This window comes from Clupea harengus, chromosome 12 (genome assembly GCF_900700415.2).
Source record: "Clupea harengus chromosome 12, Ch_v2.0.2, whole genome shotgun sequence".
In the NCBI taxonomy this organism is placed as follows: domain Eukaryota; kingdom Metazoa; phylum Chordata; class Actinopteri; order Clupeiformes; family Clupeidae; genus Clupea; species Clupea harengus.
The window spans coordinates 15,394,464-15,419,115 of NC_045163.1; the positions used below are offsets into that span (position 1 = coordinate 15,394,464).

The 24,652-nt window shown below is 45.4% G+C and overlaps 1 protein-coding gene across 2 annotated transcripts in view; it reads left to right on the top strand.

Moving 5' to 3' along the window:
* zswim6 (zinc finger, SWIM-type containing 6) overlaps positions 1-16,799 on the top strand; it is a 52,664-nt gene extending 35,865 nt beyond the window's left edge. For both annotated transcript variants that reach the window (XM_012817247.3, XM_031577158.2), the window contains exons 7-14: positions 1,492-1,638; positions 3,248-3,376; positions 5,916-6,185; positions 8,513-8,648; positions 12,423-12,580; positions 12,872-13,035; positions 13,412-13,493; positions 13,748-16,799. In XM_012817247.3, coding sequence (XP_012672701.1) covers positions 1,492-1,638; positions 3,248-3,376; positions 5,916-6,185; positions 8,513-8,648; positions 12,423-12,580; positions 12,872-13,035; positions 13,412-13,493; positions 13,748-14,610 — 1,949 coding nt within the window. In that variant the 3' untranslated portion in view covers positions 14,611-16,799. The remainder of the gene's footprint in view (positions 1-1,491; positions 1,639-3,247; positions 3,377-5,915; positions 6,186-8,512; positions 8,649-12,422; positions 12,581-12,871; positions 13,036-13,411; positions 13,494-13,747) is intronic.
* The last annotated feature ends 7,853 nt before the right edge of the window (positions 16,800-24,652 follow it).

A 24,652-nucleotide genomic window follows, 5' to 3' on the forward strand; every position in this document is an offset into this window, starting at 1 on the left:
CCTGTACTGTGTCTGTCTGTCTGTGTGCCTGTCGCTCTGTCACACTTTGTGTACTGTGTCTGTCAGTCTGTCTTTGTGCCTGTCGCTCTGTCACACCTTGTGTACTGTGATTTTTTTTTTTTTTTTTTTCTCTGTCCATTCGTCTTTTCCAGTGTCTGTCCTATCTGTCTGCATTGTGTCTTGTTTCACTGTCTATATTGTGGATGTCTTTCTGTTGGCCTGCTTCTATGCTTGCTCCATTACCAACATCACCTTTAAGGCAGAATAGTCAACTGCTTCTGTTAATGCTTGAGGGACATTAATTAATTAATCCAGATGATTGTGGGTGCCTACAGAACTACCTCGCAATGACGCAATCTCTTCTAGCGAGGACATTTTTTCCAGGTATCTCTTGTAGGCTAGTGTGAGCTGTCTGCAGGTGTCCACCTGGCCTGGGCCTGCTCTGTGTTCCTGTCCTCTCTGCTGCTATCTTGTCTGTCTGTTCTGGTCTGGTCCTCTGCAGACCTGCCTGTCTATCTGTCTGTCTTGCTGCTTTGTCAGGATACTAGTAGGCAGCCATAACTGACTTTTATTTCTAGACTTTTTATTTCTTCAACAAAGTCATAGTTACGATCTCATGCGGGTTAACCCAGCTATCTTAACTTTCTAACTCTAGTTTAGGGAGCCAGTTGGCAGTTGCTGGAGTGTGTTAAGATGAATAATTAGCTGTAGTTAAACTTGTGTATTTGGGTGGCAAACAGCGAAGCTGCATAGGCACCCTGATGGTTTCTAGCTTATTCAAGTTAAATTGATAGCTAGTTAGCTAGCATAGCAACCAGGCAACACCCTTTGCTGTGTAGCCTGAGACAAAGTTTAATTTCTCAAAATCAGCTCCCCAATAAAAGACAGTCTTGGGTTCAAAGTGATCACAACCACTTGCGTAAGACGCTAAATGGCTTCACATAGACATTAAACAATCTTGAGAAAAATACTGGGACATCGATGGGACAAGGGCTTACTCTGATGTCAGTGACAATGTAGTGAATGAAGGGGGAGAACTCCCCCCTCCCCCCTCCCCCTTGCCTTTCGAGAAGACGGGAATCTTGTGGCTTGCATTCCCACGTGAGATTGTCGTTATTGTTAATAGGTCGCCAGGGGATAGATTAACAGTCCGGCTTTGCCGTATCAACACATTGGCTCCTATTACAACTTGACGCCAATACAATTAATTAACATCAAATGAGCAGTTTTCAATGTAGGTGGGAATTGGGCCTATGTTATACCTGTCTCCCGTGTGTGTGTGTGTGGGGGGGGGGGGTGTGTGTGTGTGTGTGTGTGTGTTTGTGTGTGTGTGTGTCCAAGTTCTCTCACACAGTCTCAGTTGATTTTGTGTTTCATAAGTGCGTGTTTGCGTGCGCTGAAGGGTATCTGTGTGTGTGCGTACGTGCACTTCAGTTTGTGCACAAACTTTCTTTGTGTGTATTTTAACACATGACTGTCCCTGTTCTGTAGAGCACGTCCCCACAGCATGTGCACGAGTGGATGCTCTTCGGTCCCACGGCTACCCCAGAGAGGCACTGCGATTAGCCATCGCCATCGTCAACACGTTACGAAGACAACAGCAGAAACAGCTGGAGCTCTTTCGAAATCACAAAAAAGGTGTGAAAGTACAACACGCACACAGAGAAACACACACACACACTCTACCTTCTCAGACACACACACACACACACACACACACACACACACACACACACACACACACACACACCATGCTGAGAACATTTACTGTGTCTTTTGAAGTCCCCCCCCATTCAAACATTTGCGCTAAAACATTATATTCTATGACTGCTGCAACTGTCTGCATAATTATCCCACCCCCTCTATTCCACTCAGTTAGTAGAATCTCTCCTATCTCTCCTAGTCCCGGTTTGAGTAATGCCTTTTGTGCGGCAGCTACACTTTGCAGCAGCTAAAGGTCCTCTCATGGCCTATATAGTCCAGTCAGATGCATTTAAATGCTAATGAGTATCTGTAAAGGGAGAGGTGCCAACGCATAATTCACATTCAAATGAGCCTGCGTAGCCACCACTAAACATGAATGCAATGTTAAGCCACCGTGCTCAGCACCAGGTGTTGAGGTAAGCGATCATGCGAGTGTAGCTCAGACAAGAGCCGGTCTGGGCCTGATTTGGCCCCCGATATGTCGCCGATCTGACTGATTTGTGGCCAATCTGAGCCAGATGTGCTTCAGAGTCATCTGTTAGTCAAGCACAGATTGTATTTGCAGAACACTCATAGTGGGACTGTAGTGAAGGAAGTGAGCAGTCACCCCATCTGGCCTAGAACCCACGGGATCTACGGGGTACCAGACCTACACCCTGATCACAACGCCAAAGAGCCAGGCTTGTTGGTAACATACTCAACCGTAGTGATGGCTCTCCATCAGAGGGAGATTCCGATGTTGCTTAAAGCTCTTCAGCTTCCTATTGAGAGGCCCCATACAGCAACTGTACATAGTACATTGGTGTGTCTATGTATTTGTGTGAAGGGGGCTTTCTTCACAGTCAAATTATACACTGCAGTCATCCCTTCTGAGGAGTAATACACTGCGCTTCATACACCCCGTCTGATCTATGAGGAAGTCACAGACAACACTACAGACAAGTTGTCACAGGACAGAAACACCTTGCATTCAGTCTGCTCTGTATGTTTTAACCAGAGAGAGAGAGAGAGAGAGAGAGAGAGAGAGAGAGAGAGAGAGAGAGAGAGAGAGAGAGAGAGAGAGAGAGAGAGAGAGAGAGAGAGAGAGAGAGAGAGAGAGAGAGAGAGAGAGAGAGAGAGAGAGAGAGAGAGAGAGAGAGAGAGAGAGAGAGAGAGAGAGAGAGAGAGAGAGAGAGAGAGAGAGAGAGAGAGAGAGAGAGAGAGAGAGAGAGAGACCTGCTGGTTACTGTGAGCTCTGCACCAGCCTGTGCCGTGAACTCAAGTGACCTTTAGTCTGTGCTTCAGGCTAATTGGAATGGCGAGCTAATTTGTGCTTGTTTGGTTGTCTGTATATTATCATTTCTGCTCTGTGCTTAGTTGTGTATGTGAAACCGTATTATGCCTAATGTGACTGGTTGTCTGAGTGTGTTGCTGTGTTTGTGTGCATATTACACATTACAATACATTATATTATGCATGTTCGTCTATGTGGATCCATGTGTATAATATGTCTGTTGTGATTATTTGTCTGAGTGTGTAACCTGTGCTGTTATTGGTTCCTCAGACCTGCTCCATAAAGGGTTCACGTCCATCACCAACCCTGAGGGGTGGGTGGGGCACCCCCTAGACCCCATCGGAACTCTCTTTAGCACCCTCGTGGACACCGGCCGAGAAGATGAAGGGGAGGTCTCAGGTATGAACAGACACACACACACACACACCACACCCACACTCTGTACACATATGTGCACATACACACACAAAGTACACCGCCAAAACAACAAAAACCTACATATCCCTCCCAAACGTATTTACCTTCAAAGTGAGCCAGGCTCTAAAAGTCTATTGCGTCACATCTGCGACTTGAAACATGAGCTGGGTCTCTTGTTGAAACCAAAGGCTGTGTATATGAAGCCCCGAAGGAGGAGGCCAAGCTGAAATCTTCCCCTCCCTCTGTCTCTCTATCTCTTCTGCATTTTTAATGCCTCATCATTTTAATGTTTTTATTCCCCCATCTCTTATTCATGAGATTTGATTGGAGAGACGACTGGATCCCAATCAGTGCACATTGTGGTGTAATTACTGGTTATTGCAGCCTTTGGGTCGCTGCTTTGCTGATTGGAGGAGTGAGAAAAAGGTACACACGGAGAGGAAGAGGAGGAAGGGAGGGAGAGAGAGAGGGAGAGAGGGAGGGAGGGAGAGGGAGAGAGAGAGAGGGAGAGAGAGAGAGAGAGAGAGGGAGGGAGAGGGGGAGAGAGAGGGAGAGAGAGGGAGAGAGAGAGATCCCCTGGTAGTGCTGAGGCGGTTCAAGATGGCAGTCGTGGCTGTCTGACGTTGGTAGCAGACGCTCTGTAATTTGTGTAGGTTTTGTGGAAGCCTTCTGTCCCTCGCACACACTGCCAGAGGCATCCCGTGTCTGCTTGTCTAGTTTGCGGTGTAGGTTCCCAAAGTCCAATATGAGGGAGAGGAATAAGATGTCCCTCCAAACATATACACACACACACTCTCTCTCTCTCTATTTTGACAGTGAAAACAGCTTATTCTGCCCAGGCAGTTTGTCAAAACTATGAAACTAAACAAAATGAAACTATCCACCAAGGCGTGGATTTTGGATATAGGCGTGGCAACATATTCTTCGCATACAGGGAACATATGAATGCGCCAATCAAAAACCATCACTGCCCAAGTCTGATTTATTTATCTGTCGAAAAATATCACATGTCATATTTGTATTCACATGTTGTAGTCCAATTAGACAAAAGCAGAGGAGGAAATGCCGTGCACTAGCATATTTTTTAACAAAATATCTCTTGGCCACAACAGAATGCAGAAAGAGATTGCATTCATGTTGGTCCAGGCGTCCAAATTCTTCAACGTAAGCCTACCATAACAATACAATTGTCTCTAGGCGCTTATGCACTCCCCATTCATGCAGGCTACTGGTCAATGCTGCTATTGCCTTTTACACACCAGGTTCTTTCCCTGTTTCTGGCATATCCAATATTGTCTCTATATCTACACATATTCACCAGTAGCCTTGTAGAAAATTAATGCCTTTACATGTCCACTCTGATTTTGCTGGGGGTTTTGGATGCATTGTACATTTCAGTGTAATTAACGTTGAATAACATAGTTGAGTACCATAGTCGCCCCACCAAGCCTCAAACCTGGGGCTACGGGGTACCAAACCTGCACCCTGAGTGCAAAGCCATAGAGTCAGGCTCATTGGTATGGCAGTCAGAGCGCATATTCAACCGTAGTGACGGCATTCCATCAAACTGCCCTTCCCTGCAGAAAGCACGCCCATGCGCTTTCTGCACAGACATATCTCAAACATCCCCACCCACACATCTCTCATCCCAGGGTGCCCCACACACTAGTTTCACCCATCTCTGGGGTCCCTCACACAGGGGTCAACCTAACCTGGGGGTCCCTCAAACAGCTCACACACTGGGCACTCCTCCTGAGAAGAGGCACTACGCTTAATTCCTCGTAAAAGCCCTCATGGCGAACACTGGCCAGAACCACGGCGATATTGCCATCATCTTAGATTGTAATCTCCTCCCGACACCTTCGGTTTAAAGGGATCGCACAACTATGCTATTTGTTGTCTTTAACCAAACCTCTCGGTAACTAACTTCGGCCTGGCTTCGACGTCCTGCTTTTTACCGCTCGCTTGAAGCATGTCTTTGTTTGAGCAACAGTGCGCATGCACTGCCATTTACGGCTGTCAATATAGGGCCCTCTGTCTGTCTCTGTCTCTCTCTCTTTCATTCAGTTAGCTCTCACTCTAATTGTCTCTATTCTATGTCTATCCTCTATATGTTTCCGTACATTGCAGCTTATCTCCCCATTCTCTTCCTTATGCAGCTCTAGTCCCTATTCACTGACCGTATAGCTGAACTCATTAAGGTTTGCACACACTGCTCTGCTGAATTCTGCCACACACGGTTGTGTTCTAACACAGACTTTTGTTCCCCTTCCTGGTTCCATAGGTTCCAAGTCCCTCCAAACACATACCCTCAGTCTCGTAGTCTCGTAGTCTCGTAGTCTTGTAGTCTCACTCTCGCTGTTTCTCATGACGTCCATCCACATCCAGTTTGTTCTCATTCTCATTGTCTCTATTCTATATCTTCTATATCTTAGTAGCTATGAAGCTAATCTACCCACCCTCCCCATTCTGTATACTGCCACATGCCGGTGTGTTCTAACGCAGTTATTTTGTTCCCCAGGCTCCACGGGTTCCACAAAGTGTTCGGAGACGTCGCACCTGCTCGCGTCATCGTCGCAGCTGTTCCTGGAGGAGGGCGAGTCGTTTGTGGCGCTGGCGGTGGAGACGGCGCTGGTGGGCCTGGGTCAACAGAGGAGCATGCCCGACGGCCTCTACTCCCAGGAGAAGGTCTGCCGCAATGAGGAGCACCTTATCGCCAAGCTGCAGGAGGTGGACCTGGACGATGCACTTGTCAATATATTCCGCAAGCAAGCAGTCTTCCTATTAGAAGGTGAGTGGGCCTGTATGTGGTACTCGTTTGGGGATGTGTGTGTGTGTGTGTGTCCCGTGTCCTGATTATGTAGGTTCCCAAAGTCCCGTAAGAGGGAGAGGAATAGGATGTCCCTACACACACACACACACTTTATCTCTATATTTCCTTCTCCTCTTCTCTGCTTTATATATGATTTGAATTCCTTTCTCTCATTCTCATGAACTCGAGTTCTGTTCTCAATCTTCCTCTCCCTCTCTGTCTTCCTCTTCCTCGATCTCTCCTCATGTTTTTTTTCTTTCTTGCCCCCCCCCTCCACTTCCACTCTCTCCTCTCTCTCTCTCTCTCTCCTCTCCTCTCCCTCCCTCTCTCTCTCGCTCTCCTTCTCTCTCGAAGCGGCTGAGAGTTGGATGAAAGGAGGTGTAATCATCTGAAGTGCACCTAGCGATGCTCTCATTAAAGGCGGGGGCCACTCCACAGTCTTGTGCGCTCGTCCGCAGGTTAAACACGGGAGCTCTCCAGAGGAGGCTCCGGCACATGGAGAGGGGGAGTTTATTACAGTTTACACACCAACCACCCGCTCTTCAACTAATGTCAGAGGTTCATCCCTAACATTCAGAGTTGGAGGAGAGGAGCACAGGCCGCTGTTCTGAACCCAACATGGATGCCTACACCACTGTGTAGTATAGCCATGATTTAAAAAAAAATTGAAAGCATAATTTCTGCACTTCACTCAGTAAATCAGCTCTTATCAATCAATCAATCAATATTTCCCTTTATGACCCATAACTAAGACTCCAAACTAAGTTGAAAATATCGTGTGTGTGTGTGTGTGTGTGTGTGTGTGTGTGTGTGTGTGTGTGTGTGTGTGTGTGTGTGTGTGTGTGTGTGTGTGTGTGTACGCTGATTTGTGTTATTGTTTGGCCATCTTGTGTTGGCTGGGAGGGAGATGTATACCATAGAGAGGGCATGAAGGAAATGTCTGGCAGAGAGCCGGCGTGTGGTTCACTGCACTCTGTGTGATGGGCGGAACAGGAAGAAGGCGCATTCTGCACTGTCCAGCCAGAAGCTGCAGCCAAATGTGAAAAGCTTTCTGCCCTGTGGAGAATTCTCATGGCATGTTAAGAGGAGTAATGAGCCCCTGTTCTTTGTTAATGTGTGTGTGTCCGTCCATCTGTGTATGTGTTCGTGTATGTGTCCGTTTGTGTGTGTGTGTGTGTGTGTGTGTGTGTGTGTATATATGTGTCCGTCTGTGTGTGTGTCTGTTTATGTATGTTTGTTTCTGTCTGTGTGTGTGTGTATGTGTCTGTCTGTGTGCGTGTGCAGTCTATCTGTGTGTATGTGTTATGTCTTCGTATGTTTGTGAGAATGTGGATGTCTAGCATGTGTGTATGGTAGTGTGTATGTTGTCGGCCTGTGCTTGTATGTCTGATTTTGGACGAGTGTGTGTGTGTAAGATGTGGCCTGTGGTCAAGGCCCTCTCAGTTGAAAATAATCTAATGATAGGGGAAGGAAAGCTCTCACATATGGCTTCTGGCATTGCAGTTTATTTTGCTGGCGAGTGTGAAAAAAGGTCGCTCACACTTGAAAGTGGATCTGCGGTTAGAAGGGGTCTGGAGATGGGGACCCGTAAGCAGATTACTGTCAGAGCCGCCGTTGCCCCGGAAACAGCCCGCCCGTGTAGGCTTTCAGTTTTTGTCTTTGAATGGAACAAAGCAATCCCAGCCCTCAACAATTTTTATAACTTATTTTGGCTCACCCCGACCAGTGTGTGTGTGTGTGTGTGTGTGTGTGTGTGTGTGTGTGTGTGTGTGTGTGTGTGTGTGTGTGTGTGTGTGTGTGTGTGTGTGTGTGTGTGTGTGTGTGTGTGTGTGTGTGTGTGTGTGTGTGTGTGTTCTACTCAGTGGGTACAACACACAGCTCCAGTTTCAGAGACTGCTGAGCACTGAACTGATCTTGGTTGTTTTGTAGAGGGAGGGGGGTGTCAGGGGTATCGGGGTGCATTACAGGGTGGGGTTAGGGAGGTCAGGGGGAACGCTTCTTTGGGTTCCCACCTCAGAGCGCCGTGAGCTTTAAACAGGAAGTTCCACCCAGGGTCACACTGTAGCCTGGAGCGCCATGGCTAACCGCACGTGAAGCTCCGCAACCCCTCCTCGCCCTCCCTTTAATGCTCTCTAGTTAATACAGGGGTTATTTTGGGAATTATTGAAAGCAGATGAGCCATGTTTCTTTCTTTCTTTCTTTCTTTCTTTTTTCTAAAAGACAGCAATGTCTTGTTTTAGTTCATGTTTAAAAGCTTTAAATGTTTATTTATTTTTTTCATTTTTGGTTTTGTTTCTTTTCCGCAGGGGGACCGTACAGTGGTCTAGGGGAACTGGTCTACAGAGAGAGTGTTCCAATGCACACTTTTGCCAAGTATCTCTTCACCTCTCTCCTACCTCACGACGCTGAACTGGCATATAAAATTGCACTGCGAGCAATGCGGTGAGTACCTCAACACACAAGTACTCCCCGTGTCTTTGTTTAGATCTCGAACATGCAAACAGTAAGGGATTCAAGTTTAAAGGTGTGTGTGTGTGTGTGTGTGTGTGTGTGTGTGTGTGTGTGTGTGTGTGTGTGTGTGTGATGGAGAGACAAGAAACGAAGAAATAAAAGGATGAAGAGAGGGAGAGAAATGAAGAGAAGGAGACAAAGAGAGGGGCTATCTGGGGCACTGTTTAATCACAAAACTGCCTCTTCGCTTGGAAGCGTGCTAAATAATTCAGCATTGCTGAAAATGAGTTTTAGAAAATGTGTGAATAATAAATATGTGGCATTGCGTCTAATTTTGGTTATGATTCCTCATGGCCTTTTGCGTTTTTGTCACCTAACCCCTCCCCCCAGACACATTCATATAAACACACACACACAAACACACACACTAATTCTATAATTCCCACCACATAACCAGGTGGTCACCTTCCCCAATGCAGACGCCATTTTGTCTTGCTGTGGAAAGACTTCAAGAGTAATGCATTGCCAGTGCAGTTTCCTACTTCAGTATAAACATTCATTTAGGTCGTTAGAAATTAACTTCATCCTTTTGTTCTCTGCTGTAGGTGATGTGATTTGTGTATATTAACTGCCAATGTACCATTGCATGAACAATAGAAACTATGACTGCCCAAGTTTAGGTGTGTTCTTTTAGTCAGCTGGTAGTCACACTGGTTTATCCTCTGTAGCAGATTTACTTGAAAAGTTTGTAAAGCCCTGATACCTTAGTAGTATCAGGAAACCGAAGCATCAACACAGCCGGACATTGACTGTGGAGGTGACATCCTTCAAATGTAACCTCCCAAACACAAAGCTTCACTGATATCTGGGCTTTGTGTCACCCTCTTGTTGAATATTGACTCGAGCTATAAAAAGCAGCACCACTCCCCTCCCTAATAACCGACCACCACCCAATGGCTGTGGCTGACATAAAAGCCTTTCATCTCGCTACCCACTCACTTACCCTGGTGCACTGCTGACTTATTATTAGGTCCTTAATGTTTCGCCAGTCAACGGTATGTCTTGGCCTCTGATACAGGCCCAAAGGAGTTTTCTCTACAGAAAAAAACACACTACATGTGATCTTTAAGGGGGTATTCCACAGTAAAAAAAACACCCTACATGTGATCTCTAAGGAGGTATTCCACAGTAATAACCCTACACCCTACATGTGATCTTTAAGGAGGTATTCCACCCTACATGTGATCTTTAAGGAGGTATTCCACAGTAATAAATCCACGTGATGTTGTGAAATTATGAGGCGTAATCTAATAGACCCTTATTTATTGTTTCTGAATGGCTACAGATGTGAATTGAGTGGCTGCATATGTTGCCCTTAAAAGTAGCCCTCTCCCCAGCCGCCCACCCCCTAAACCCTGTGTGTGTGTGTGGTATGTGTGTGGGAGTGTTTGTGAAGGAAAAGATGCCAAATTTGTTCCTGGCCCAAGTGCCCTTCTGGCATAGAAGCGCTCTTTCAGTGTCTGCTTTGGTTATGGACAGGAGGCCGAAGCCGGAGTCTAATCGCCAATTTGTAAAGGCATTTGCTGCGGCACAGCTATTTCAGCCATGTCCAGAGATGGCGAACAGAGAACGGCAGTATCCGTAGGAGGAAATGCTGCCACATTTCACGTGTCACACACACACACCCACCCACACCTCCCCAAACCCTCTCCTTCCGAAAGAGATTCCATTCACCGCTTGAATGTCACTGGCCCCTTTGAAGTGGGCGGGAGGGGGGAGGCTCCAACGTTGAAAAGGCAAGAAGGCATCCTTGGAGGGGGACCAAGAGTGCTGCAAGCCCTCCTCCCCTCCTCCCCCTGCCTCCCGGGGCCTCAGGGAGATATGTGATAACCGCAGCATGTGTCTCCAAACAAACAGCCTCCACTCCAGGTAGCCACGGACACAGAGACTGGCTCTTTGTGTGCTTGCTTACCATGACCACAACCCCCCCCCCCCCACACACACACACGCACACACGCACACACGCACAGGCATACGCGCACACTCCGCCACCAACCCTCCCAGCCTGAGTCACGTAGACTCGTAACTCTTCTGTGCTCTTCATAACACAGGAAAGGGACAGTATGGCCCCTTCGAACAGGCCCACCCCCCACCCCCCATGCCATTGAGGGGGGGGGCAGGTGAAAAGTTCGGCATTTCCTGTGATGTCAGGCTGAGTAGAGGAGGTGTAGGGTTACTGATGGTTCTCTCACGGTGCCGCTGTGGCTGCTCAAGGATTTCACCCAAGAGCAGATGAAATATTAGCATGCGTGTTTAAACCCGGTAGATGCTGTTTAGAGTACGAGTCAGATTCTCTGTGTGAAAAATGCCTCTAATGCCCCCCATATGGCCGTCACAGAGGGTGGGTTCATCTCAGGATCACCGGAGCCTGCCTATGCTTTACCGAGCTTCATCATGCAACCACAGCCTGGTCTCTGTGGAGTTGGTGCGGTGTGTGTGTGTGTGTGTGTGTGTGAGTGTGTGTGTCTGCTGGTGTGTGAGTGTGTGTTTTATGCTTGCATGTGCATAAGGGTGCCGTTTCTGGTGTGTGTGTTTAGGGGGAGGGGGGTGCCTTTGAGTCTATCCTTGGGTGTGTATTGTGCTGTGTGTGTGTAAGTGTGTGTGTGTGTGTATGTGTGTGTGTGTGTGTGTGTGTGTGTGTGTGTGTGTGTGTTTTTGTGTGTGAGTGCTGGAGTCCGATGTGTTTCCAAGAGATGGGAAGCGAGTTCATTAAGTGCCATCAGCTGAAGAGGAGACATTTGGAGAGGAGAAGAGCTCCACTCTCCAGCGAGGGCGCTTAATGAGGAGAGGCCCGAGAGAGGCTCCCTCTGATGGGGCTACAGCAGCTCCAGCAGCCTGGAGCCTGAGAGGGGGGAGAGGATCAGGCACAGTCCTCTCCTCTGCTCCACTGGAGATCTGGAGTGTGTGTGTGTTTGTGTGTGTACACGCGCAGCAGGGACCTGCTGTGTCTCCAGCTCACAGGTTTTCCAGTACTGGCTGTAGAGCAACTGGAAGGGCATCTCAGTCAAAGCCTCTTTCTGGAGGCTACCCTTTAGCTCAAGCAGCCATTAAAATCAATCACCAGCTGGAGCCAATTGGAGGCCGGTCTCAGGCCACGGCCAATTGGAGTTTGGTCACAGGCTTTAGCCTGTAGGAGGTTGGTCAGCGGCCGTTGCCAGTGAAAAACCAGGCACAGGCAGCAGCCAGTTGTAGATCATTCTCAGGCTTTAGCCAGTAACTGGAAAAATAGTCACTGTCCATAGCCAGTCCCCAGGAGAATGTACACAGTTGCTAGCCAATGGAAAAACAGCTCTCTGTACTTAGCCAATGGAGATGTCACAGGCCTTAGTCAATAAAATAACTTGTCACAATGAAAGTGCAGTTGCAGGCTTAGTACATGAATTGTCACAGTCGTTATCTAAAGGTGGAGCATTAACTGTCCTCAGCCAGTGGTGGAGTGGATGTACCAATAGATTAGCCAATGGACAAGAATCCACAGTGCTCAGCCAACAGCTCCTTGCAGCAGGGGGAGAGCACTGGACTCTGGGAGTTCAAGGTGGGGTAGGTTGCTAGCATGACTGAGGATGAGTGTGCTTTTCCAGTGAACTCTGTGACAGTCTGTGTGGGAGAGGGGAAAGGGTGTCACCGTTACCCATCTGACCTGTCTGTCTGTCTGTCTGTCTGTCTGTCTGTCTGTCTGTCTGTCTGTCTCTGTCCTCATTGCAGGTTACCAGTATTGGAATCCACAGCTCCCTCCGGCGACCTGTCCCGGCCTCACCACATAGTATCGGTGGTGCCAAACCGCTACCCCCGCTGGTTCACGCTCAGCCACATCGAGTCGCAACAGTGCGAGCTGGCCTCCACCATGCTCACCGCAGCCAAAGGTCAGCCTCCTCAGCCCCTCCAGACGCACATGACACCGGCTCTTTCAGCTTCTGTGTTGTACTAATGATTGATATTGATCACCACACGACTTTAATTACCACTTTGTCGTTCTACTCCCACCATATTGCAGAGCATCTCTGAGTGTCTGCGAAACCTGCAGAGTGCCTCTCTATTTTAATAGCAAGAGAAATGTGCTTTAGGCAGATTCAGCTAGAACACACAGAACAAAAAGGTGGCATATTTACAGCAGTGTTTAATCCCTCTGGTCTGTTTGTTCTTTTTGATTTCAGGTGACGGCCGGCGGTTAGAAACAGTATTAGAGTCCATACAGAAAAACATCCACACCTCGTCGCATATCTTCAAACTGGCGCAGGATGCCTTCAAGATCGCCACTCTCATGGACAGCCTGCCTGATATCACCTTACTCAAAGTATCCCTGGAGCTAGGACTTCAGGTAAGACTCATCCTCAGCACCACAGCCTACGTAAATAAAATAGTTAAAATCTCCTTGGCTTATTCTATTAGGAGGTTACTTAAAGGTTACAGTATGCTTGCTTTGACAGTACTGATACACTTCCTCTTTGGAAGGACTATAAGTTGGAGCCTTTAACACTTCATCTGTGGTTCCACAGGAGTCTGAAAATTGTCCGTAGACCCTTTATCAGTGTTTCAGCGCTGCCTTCTAAAGCTGCTCCCCTTCAGGGCCTCTTTCAAACATAGTCCCTCACAACCTCATCTTGTTTGGCCTTCCATTGGTTCCATTGGCCCTTTTGGTGAACCAGTTTGTTAATGTTATTACCTTTACTGAACATGGGTGTTTTTTTCTGCAGGTAATGAGAATGACACTTTCAACGTTAAATTGGAGAAGGCGGGAAATGGTACGGTGGCTGGTGACCTGTGCCACAGAAGTTGGTAAGTCAGACCCTTTTTGACTACATTAAGTGACCTGGTGTTCTAGAATGTTATCATGCTGATTGGTTGATTCCATGATCCAGTGATTTGTTGCAGTGTAATACTGTGGTGTTGTCCCATGATTCCTGTGGTATAGACCAGTAAGAGTAATCAATCAGACTAGTGATATTATACCTCTGAGCCTCTGATCTGATTTGTGTATTGTGTGTGTGTGTGTGTGTGTGTGTGTGTGTGTGTGTGTGTGACTGCTGCAGGGGTCTATGCACTGGACAGCATCATGCAGAGCTGGTTCACCCTCTTCACACCAACGGAGGCCACGAGCATCGTGGCGACCACCGTCATGTCCAACAGCACCATCGTGCGCCTGCACCTGGACTGCCACCAGCAGGAGAAACTGGCAGGCAGCGCGCGGACGCTGGCGCTGCAGTGCGCCATGAAGGACCCGCAGAACTGCGCTCTCTCCGCCCTCACGCTCTGCGAGAAGGACCACATCGCCTTCGAGACGGCCTACCAGATCGTGCTCGACGCCGCCACCACCGGCATGAGCTACACGCAGCTCTTCACCATCGCCCGCTACATGGAGCACCGCGGCTACCCCATGCGCGCTTACAAGCTGGCCACGTTGGCCATGGCTCACCTCAACCTGAGCTACAACCAGGACACGCACCCGGCCATCAACGACGTGCTGTGGGCCTGCGCGCTCAGCCACTCGTTGGGTAAGAACGAGCTGGCCGCCATCATCCCGCTGGTGGTCAAGAGCGTCAAGTGCGCCACGGTGCTCTCGGACATCCTACGCCGGTGCACGCTCACCACGCCGGGAATGGTGGCGCTGCACAGCCGGCGGAACTCGGGCAAGCTGATGTCGCTGGACAAGGCGCCGCTGCGCCAGCTGCTGGACGCCACCATCGGCGCCTACATCAACACCACGCACTCACGGCTCACACACATCAGCCCGCGCCACTACAGCGAGTTCATCGAGTTCCTCAGCAAGGCGCGCGAGACTTTCCTAATGGCACACGACGGACACATCCAGTTCACGCAGTTCATAGACAACCTGAAACAGATCTACAAAGGCAAAAAGAAACTGATGATGCTGGTTCGAGAGCGGTTTGGTTAAATGCCCCACATAGGGAGGAGGGGTGGGAGCAAAAACAAGAAAAAAAAACACATACCCTTCCTCTCTGCTTTTACTTGAGTTTGCCTTTGTATCGTTTCTAACTTAAAAGTGACAACTTGTAAAACAAACAAACAAACAAACAAACAAACAAACAAACAGAGAACCAATGGAAGAAGCGGGACTTGAGGGATGCAGCCGGAACCACAGCGGTATTATTATGTGTATAGACCTGTTAGTTTGCAAAGAAAAAAAAAAGACAAAAAAAACAAACAAACAAACAGAAAGTGTCATGTCGTGGACGTTTGTGTGTTTCCCTTCATTTTGTATGAAAGAGCGTGAGTGCGAAAGAGTAAAAAAAGAAACGAAAAAAGATGTTTTGGTTTACACTGAGTATATGTTGTCCAGTGGCAAAAGCCCACATAGCACTTCTGTTATCTCTGTTCACAATCCCAGCCTCAAAGAGAAGAGATATGGCTTTAAACCAAACACGACACCTCCATCCTAAGTGACAAGTACCTCGTACGGATCCAGCTTTACTCCTTCCTAACCTTCTCACACATTTCCAGTAAAGTGAATAAGCGTGCAGAAAACAGAGGGGGAAAAAAAGCAATTTTCCTAGCTGTTGTTCTTTTTTTTCTTCCCCAGGAAGCCGTGAAATGTCCAACTTCAAGCTACCCTTGCTTTGCAGTGCTGTTTGGTCAGAAGCATATAGACAAACAACACCTGTTATTACACACATACTGCACGCACACACACACACACACACACACACACACACACACACACACACACACACACACACACACACGCAAAAGAAGTCCAACATCCCCATTGTGCTTGCGCTTGTGGAAACTTAGCAACTGTCAACATACATTCTCAGGGATTTCTCTAAAAACAGAAAATGACAAAAAAAAGAGAGAATGAAAGCATTTTATTGTACTGTATATATGATAGTATATGTCTGAATATTGAGAAAATGTATATGTTAACTAATTTATAAAAGAATATTCTATGTAATGCAAAATACTTGAAGCTGCAGTACCATGGTTTTAAACAAACAAAAAAGCAACATATCAGAAGGACTTAACGGTGGCCATGCCTGAGGTCACGTGTGAGAACGGTGGACTTATATGCTGGGTTTCTATGCAGAGCCACTTGAAGCACTGCATGTTCAGGCTGGTCTATCTAAACCATGACTGGGGGGGATGTTTTGTATGTACATACAAAATGTTTGTATCCGGTGTGGACTCTGAAGACTTCTTTTGTACAGGGCGTCAGAGATAAAGGAGAGAGAGGGAGAGGAAGAGGGGGAGAGAGACAGAAAGACACGGATGAACCAGAGCAGCAAGCCTTAGCATTAAGTAGGTAATGCAAGCATCACAGGCCTGTGTGCCTCAAAAGCCTAGAAATGTAGAGATCCAACAGAAATGGACTTTATAATTATCAACGTCGACCACGCGGACATCCAGAGTAACAATTGGCCTGAAACACATCCATAACTCTCTCCACAATGATCAAGTCACAAAGAAGAAAATACAAACTCCATTTTATGCACAAATAACATGTCCATGCCTTCTCTGCTGGCATCTTGACTTTGTGCAGGACAGAAAGTTGCTGTATATGTCTGACTGTTCCAATTTTTTAAATGCTTTTTTTGTTTTTCCCTTTTCTTTTTCTTTCTCTTTTTTTTGTTCCTTTTTGATTTCGTTCCTCTAGAATTCCTCAAACAAGAACAGCCTTCTTTCTCGCCTTGTCTTAACGCTTTAAAATAACCAAACTGGAGTTCTAACTACCAAACTTGTTCATTAAAATGAAAAGCCAACCAACTTTGGTTACAACTTTAGTGTCTTTAATTTTAGCTGAATGGTTCTGTACTTTGTGCTTTAAAAAGCATTTTTTTTTTTCTTTTTGGTGCAAAAACGTTGTATAGTGTCTCTTGTTCTCTTAGAGGTATGTTTGTAGCTCTTTATTTTGTTTGTTTTCTTTAGAAACAGAAATCTCATGTTCTCCATTTTATTTATTATGAAAGGTAAACGATTGTATTTCATCACCCTTGGCAACATGCTCATGAAGTTGAAATTAAGATTTGATACACCAATATCAATTTATTTATGTAACTAAATCACTGTTTTATAAACTTGTTAATGATTCAACATTTTTGTTTTAATTAAATTAGTTTTTTGAGAGGACTCTGTGCTTGATGTGTGTGTTTTTACCGTGTGTTTGGCCTCAGTGGGTGTTTATGATTCCAAATTAACACCACTGCAGTGGAAGTGTCGGCCTAATTTAATGTGCCAAGTACTCGTCTACCTCCTGCTATGTCTGAACTGCACAGTGCCTCAGTCAGTATCATTAATGCAGAATATCTTTCAGCAGGTGACTGTTAAGGCCTGACTGTTAAGATGAAATCCAAGTATGCGAATGGATCTAATATGCAGAGGCCATTGTAAATTAACCATTGGCTATGTCTTGATAATAGTAATTAGTAATAATAAATGTTTCTGTTAATTTATTTAAGTCTTTTCAGAGTTTGCATGTAAATATGGACCAGAATACTCCCTTTCAGCTCTGTTTGAAAAAAAAAAAATGGTTTTAAGTTCCAACTTTATTTAATTTGCTCTGGCCCTAATGAACCATCCAAACCTTTCATTCATGACTGTTTTTTGTCACATTTCACGAAGCATATCTCAGTGCTTTGCTATGTACTATATGGGGGATGTGGGGGGCATCTGACTAAACAGTCTTTCTCTTTTTCTTGATTGATGTATTACAGTTTGAGTGACAAGCCAATTTTAATATTGGATTATATCAAGTCACAAATAGGTTAAATAGACTTAATTATGTATAACTTTGTGTGATTTGTATATTTAGCTTGGTTTTCAGGTTAATCTTTCTGTTGTTTCACCTTAATGTATTTAAGCTTTTATAGTTGTAGTTAAGGTATTTAGAAGATGCTTTTGTCCAAAGCAAATATTGGAAGCTTGTTAAAAACCGAACCAGAAGCCTCATCTCTTCAGGAGGAGTAACTAGACTAGGACTGAGTGTCTCTGGGGCCATCAATAAACATACAGGAAGTCATTTTCGCCAGCAGGAAGTCCCGGGGGGCCCCGGAGAGGGACTTTGGCTATCAGTGGCCTCACATCTGTAGAGTCATGGGCAACGATGGCATACACACAATAGACATTCTAAAAGCAGCCTAAACAAACAATATCTCCAAGCAACAGAGAACCTTACCTTCCAGTTCTGGAACCGAGCAAAGTCACCCACATTGTTCCAACAGTAATCAGTCATGCCTTTTGTCTGGATGAAGTAGATCAAGTTTAGGACTTGCAACCTGATAGGCCCCTGAGCTTCAAGGTTCGGACAGGCAAAAGCAGGCTTCATCAATCTTGCACGTTTGCTTAAGTAAACAGGAACTTCTGGAACAGCTGGTGTGCTGCAGATATTTACATCCATTATATTAATTATGCCTAAACCACTGGTACAACTGAGGCACAATTGGCTGATTCCAATGTAGGTGTGCAGATGGATTTAGAGCATTATTTAGTCATTAGTACTCAATATATGCCTATAAGCACTTTTTGAATTTTGCACTCATTTTACAAATGATATTAGTAATATTAATGATATTAATGGAAAGTGGTATTACATGACTGTGTGGTAGTTCACACAAACAATGATAAGTAGTGTTATGAAATGTGTGGGCAATACCAATTATGTATTACAAATTGTTTGCATATTATGATACTCAGATGTCTTTTCCAAACCTGGAACAGTGTAAATCCAGCTCAGATAGGATGCATTTAAAGTAGCAGGGTAAGTGTCGTGCCAATGGGATTTCGAGCAAAACTGTTGTTGTTAAGATGAGGGCGAGGGAGGGAGGGGAGGAGATAGCTCCACAACCAGATTGGTGTGGTACAGGTCTAGCAAGGTAAACATTTATTCAATTCAATTCATTTTCTTTTTCTATAGTGCCGAAACAATGAAATTGTTTCAAGGCGCTTTACAGAGCCCAGGGCCGGGACCCCCTTAGAGCAAGCACAATGGCAATAGGGGCAAGGAAAAACTCCCTGTTAACAGGAAGAAACCTTGAGAAGAACCTCGGATAATGGGATGGGGATGGGGATGGGGATGGGTGGGGGGGGGGCATTTGCTTGGAGCCGGCTGGGTAGAGAGGTACAGATAGAAAAATAAGGGGGGGGGGGGGGGGGGAGACAATCAGAAGCATGGCAGATGAACTCATACATGTATCAGGATGAGCATGCTAGCATACACGTAAATGTACACAATACATACGCACATAACATGGTATATACATGATAATACAAAATGGATAATGGATAAAGTGGAGAGCGAGCTCAAGTATTGTAGAACAGCTTAGTGGGTATACAGTGTGCTCGTAAGCTTACGATTACAAGGGTAAGTACAGAAATGGAACAGAAAACTATGTGGACGGTGGCAATTATTTACATTGCAGGTAAATGCTAGCGCAGCGTAGGGGTAGAATAAGTACATGACAGTGTGGTGGGGGGGTAGGTATAGGTCAAGGGTTTCTGCAAGAAGATCAGGTGGAGAGTTTACCGTAGCATCCCACAGCGGAGACAGTCTAGAGACAATGTGAGTAGGTTGAGTTTGGCTGCCTAATATGCACATATGTACTTAATGGATATGGTGATGAGAAACAATGTTTTCCACAGCCAATATGCATTTAAGAACAAAGGTCATGCCATGAGTGAGAGAAAATTTGGTTAGTAAACATCAATTTGATTAACAGATAAAGACATACATTTAGGTAAACAATTAACAGTAGGTAATCTGGCAGTATGGCTGCCCGGCGAGGTGTAGTGTTTATGTGTAGTTTTGTTGAATTATGTTTACTTATGGTTGGCTGACATAGTGCATGCGAGTCTTAGTTATACAAGGATAGCAAGGGTGGCAGGATACACAACAGAGCACAACTGGTTGGCGACAGCCGCAACACGCACGCATGCTGTAACCGGGATCCGTAAGAGCACTCCTTCACAGTACAACATGCAATGAAGAATGTTGCGACAGGTGACAGGTTTTTGATGCATTATTCATGACAATAGGATGCACTAAAGAGCAATGGGCCTCATTCTCAAACGTTTTCTTGTTCCTAATTTGGAGCTAAGCCATTCAGGGGTTTGTATGTTAAAAGGGCTACTTTTATATCAATTCTGCTTTTGACAGGTAGCCAATGCAGAGACGCAAATACAGATGAGACATGTTCATATTTTTTAAGTTCTAGTAAGTGTGCTAGCAGCAGCATTCTGTATGAGTTGGAGGCTCTTCATTGAGTTGTTGCTACATCTGCACAGGAGTCTAGGAGTCTAGGAGTCTAGGAGTTTAGTCACGATGTAATAAAAGCATGGATTCGTTTTTCTGCATCTTTGAGGGATAGGACTTTTCTGATTTTGGCAAAATTGCATAGATGAAAAAATTATATCATGGAGATCTGTTTTTTGTGTGAGTCAAGTAGGAGGCTTTGGTTGATAATTACACTGAGACTTGTGGTACTAGTGCTGGATGTTAATGAGATGCAGTCGAGTGTGGGTAGATGGCTGTCATTCTCAATTGAGATAAAGATTAAGAAAGAGGCGATATTTTTTGAAGTACTCCTGGGTTTTGGTAACATTTCCGTCAATGGTAATGAGGTTGTCAGTGAGCAAGTGAATTTTGAAGACTTATAGATTACCTAACCGTTGAAGTGTGAGTGAATATTTTGATGACTTTCACAAGGCTTCATTTTTTTATTCTTCTCTGGTGTTCCAGAAACCTCTACTACCTGTTCTCAAATGATAAACAATTGATATGACCGTTTATAGAATTAAAGAATGCAAGTCATAGTATGACATGAGACAGAACACTATCCCACAAATCAGTTCAGAGATGTGAGAGATGCGATTACCAGACAAGCAATTGTACAAATATCACCTGTCACCTGTTTTGAACAGGTAGATCACTTTCTCATCTACATGCATCCCCAGGGTTTTAGTCTCTTCACTGTTAATCTGGTCCCATGGGTGCCTATTCATGTAATTCATTAATTGATTTTATGTTTAGAGCAATTTCTGAACCAAGGATTATACCCACAGCTGTCTCATAGGTGAGTTGTCCAAAGATCTCCAAAAGAAATGTATCAACTGGGAACAGCACAAAACAAAACTGCCCACAGCCATATCCTGTTTTACAAGCATGGTGACATCTCACCTGTGTGTGTGTGTGTGTGTGTGTGTGTGTGTGCGTGTGCGTGTGCGTGTGCGTGTGCGTGTGCGTGTGTGTGCGCGTGCGGTAAGTGCATGTTCTGTATGGATACAAATAACAGGCGGTGGACCGGGAGACCTGAATCTGGATTGGGGCTGTTAGTTTTCTCTCCACTGTGTTCATTTCTCCGAAGATGAGTCCCTGGTATCCCCTCTGTTCATTACCTTACCCAATGACCCCTCACGGGCTGAAAATGTCAGGCTCCAGGAGGGGCTGGACTAGGAGACAGCTCTATTGGTACGATTCTCCCCAGATGAAGGACAACAGATGGCTTAACCTTAACCAGATAATTGGCTTGTCCTCCAAGGAGAACCCAGGGACATTCTCAAAAAATTGCTTAAAATAAGGACCTATCCAGGAACATTAATAGAACCTTAATGCGTTCTGTAGAAGTCCACAGGATTCTATGGGAAAAGTGTTTTCTACTTAGGAACACAGAAAGAACCATTTTTTGAAAGCCTTGGTCCAAAGTAGATGCCCCATGTCACTGAGGTATTATAATGCTTTCATCATACTATTACAATGGTAACATGATTATTGAGTTCTACTCTCTCCTCAATCTCTATTTCAGCCCAATGTACCCAACAATGGTCTCATTGCAATTGCCTTGTATGTTTGCACCTGGAGAGGCTCACTGTTATCATGCCTCCAGCCTAAATGACCCTTCAACACACAGCAACAGCTTGACCTCTGACCTTTCATGTGTGACAAGAAACCAGCATCAAACACTTTATTCTGTCACCATTCATGCCATAACCCAGCAATCCAAATCCAGCATCGGATGGGTCTGAGCACAGCTGCAGCCAGTCTCATTGTGAATCCTCCACCATACGTCCCATCCTCTTCCTCTTCTCTCCTCCTTCTTGGGGTCAGTTCTCTTCTTTATTTCACACATCTCTAGGCCTGCGGGACCTCCAGAGACGCCAGCCGTATCCGAGGTGATTTATTTATCGCACCAAATGCCCTTCTCCCTTCTCCTCGTCCCCGGTGAATTTCCATAAATGCTTCATGAATGCCCCCTTTTATTTTTATTTATGGCCCTGGGTTTTATAATTAAATAGTAATTAATACTGGTCTGTGCTGCTCCTCGTGCGTAGCTTCTTCTCCTGTGCTTGATTAATGAACCCCATCTATTAACTCAGCCAACAAGCCCAGACTCCATGCGACAAATCTGATTAAGGTGATAAGACTTCATTATCACACTAAAAAAGAAAGGGGGCTTCAATTTCATTTTAAAACTGCTCCCGATTACACCGGCCCCCTTTCCCTTCTCTCCTCTCTCCTCTTGCCCCTACCTGGCTGCCTCGGCAAAATAGATCTCCTGTAAGATTCATAATAGATGAAGAAGAATAGAGGGACATCAATAAATCTGATAACTTCATTTAAAGCTTTGTGAATTCAGCAGCATTTTACCAGAGGGCCTCTATTACTTTTAATTGTATTTAAAGGAGATGTAATGAATGTCCCTGGACCTCCGGATTCCTCACATTCCTTGACAGAAAGGGGAAATTTAAAGACATAAATTATATTTCTGTCGTTCCTGTCTCCACTCCCACGTCTTCTTAATGAGGCAGGGCACTCTCTCCCAAACAGCGAGGTGTTGTTTGCAGTTGCGGATACAGAAATAGCTTCTTTTTTTGTGTGTGTTTTAATCCAGATTTGCAGTATTTGTTCTGTGTCTGTTCGATCAGACAGAGGCCTCCAGAGAGTTGTCTCTGATCAAGATCTCTGACTCTCTCTCACATTGGCAGCACTGTAGAGACTTAGAGAGATGAGCATCTTCCCTGCTACAGAAACATAATAAACAGTTGAGCCTTTGATATTTCCCTTCGGACAAGTATTTTCTGCAACTGTTCTGATATGCCCGCCCCACCCCCATGTGCACTTTTACTACCTATACTCACAGATACCCCTGCTTCAAAGAGCTACACGGTAAGCAGCTGTCAATCATAGCGCCCCTTGCCTTCCCTCATGGACCCCTCTGCAGGTGTCATTCATCCCCCCAATCTCAAACGTTCTGATTCTGAAGATTGCTTTGGCATCAGCGGAGAGATCAGGAGAGATTCCAAACACGGTCTGTGGTATCAGCCACTAGGTAAAAACCAAAGATGTTCAAATACCTTCAATTCTGAATATGTATATGGTACTAGTCAGGATGTAAAAAAAACGTTTCTGTTAAAGGTCTTGGTGGTGAGAGCACACTGCAGTCCAGTAGCCACAACGACACACTACGAGCTCGTATGAGTGGCCACACTGCACTGAGCAGAAAGACATAATAATGCCACAACAAGAGATTTCTGAGCCTGGCTCCGTTTTCCGTTATCCAAAACATAAATGTATTTTTACTCAAAGTATCTCAGCGTTTGCAATTGCGGATTTCAATTTCGCAAGTGCTGAGGACAGGTAGATTTGTGTTGAATTGTACATTCTTTTTCAATTTCTCTACACACCTTTCACCATAAACATATCCACTACAATAATTTCAGTGTGTGAGAAAAGCTCTTCCTTTTGTGTTTTCCAATGTATTCTCACATGAACTCGACAGTGAAATTTGTTCACCGTGTATTTTTTAGTGATAAGCATATGTATCCCCCTATGTGAGAATACACTTCATAAGACATGGTCTACAGGTTACATGAGAAAAGCTTCTCAGGTGGAGGAGGATGACAGTACAGAAGCTGAAGCTAGCACTGATGATTACTGGAAATTAGCTGAACATCTGCTCACGGTTTTAGGTCACAATGAGACTAATTACATGAAATATGGAGATTTGGGATTTCGGAGGTGCCTTTCAGACACACACAGATACACGCACAGATGCGCGTGCGCATACAAAAGAGGAGAATGAGAGGAGAGAGGGATCACAGTCCTCTGAGGTCTAGGATGGATTTTATTTGTTTGCTCTGTTTTTCATACCCCCTCCCTTTTAAAACAGCATGTGCCTGTTATTGCACATTTCATAATCATCAGTAAATTAAAAAAAATTATAATTCAAACCACATGTTTGCCATTTTGGAATACTTTGAGCCTAGGTATCTAAATGAAAATGCAATACAGGCTTTGTTGTCTTTGTAGAACAGTTTTGACATTAACATTTATGTTTGTGTTTGTGTTTGTGTTTGTTGTTTCTCTGGTTGTAGGTGGTTGAGCTGATTAGCAGCTATGGATAATGATGTAAGTGGCGTGAGCTTTGTGTTCCGTCTGTCTCTTGTTTGCTGTGTACACTGACTTCTCCTCTCCTCTACTCCTGTCCTCCATCATCCATCACACTTCTTTCATCTCTTCTGTCCTCCCCCCCTGTGTGTGTGTGTCTGTGTGTAAGTGTATTTGTGTGCCTGTTTGTGTGTGTGTTTGTATCTCTCTCTGTGTGTGTGTGTGTGTGTGTGTGTGTGTGTGTGTGTGTGTGTGTGTGTGTAAAGTTCCTGGGCTGCTGTCAGCGGTGTATGTTTGGAGTGTCTGTCACTCAGCGACATGCTTACTCCACCGAGACTTCCAGTCAACCCCCACACACATCTAACCATCATCCACCAGAACCACAGGCTCCAGATTGCCACACAAAACACATGCCACGCAAACTGACAAGCTGCTGAATCTAAGCAGGAGGAAGCTTGGTTGGTACCTGGATGGGAGACTTCCATGGGAGGCTCCTACTGAGAGAGGTATTAAGAGGTACCCTCATCGTTGTGAATTGCAGTGCCTCAGAGAAATGGGGATACTGCACTGCAAATTAGAGACATGCTTTGAAAGACAGAAATCT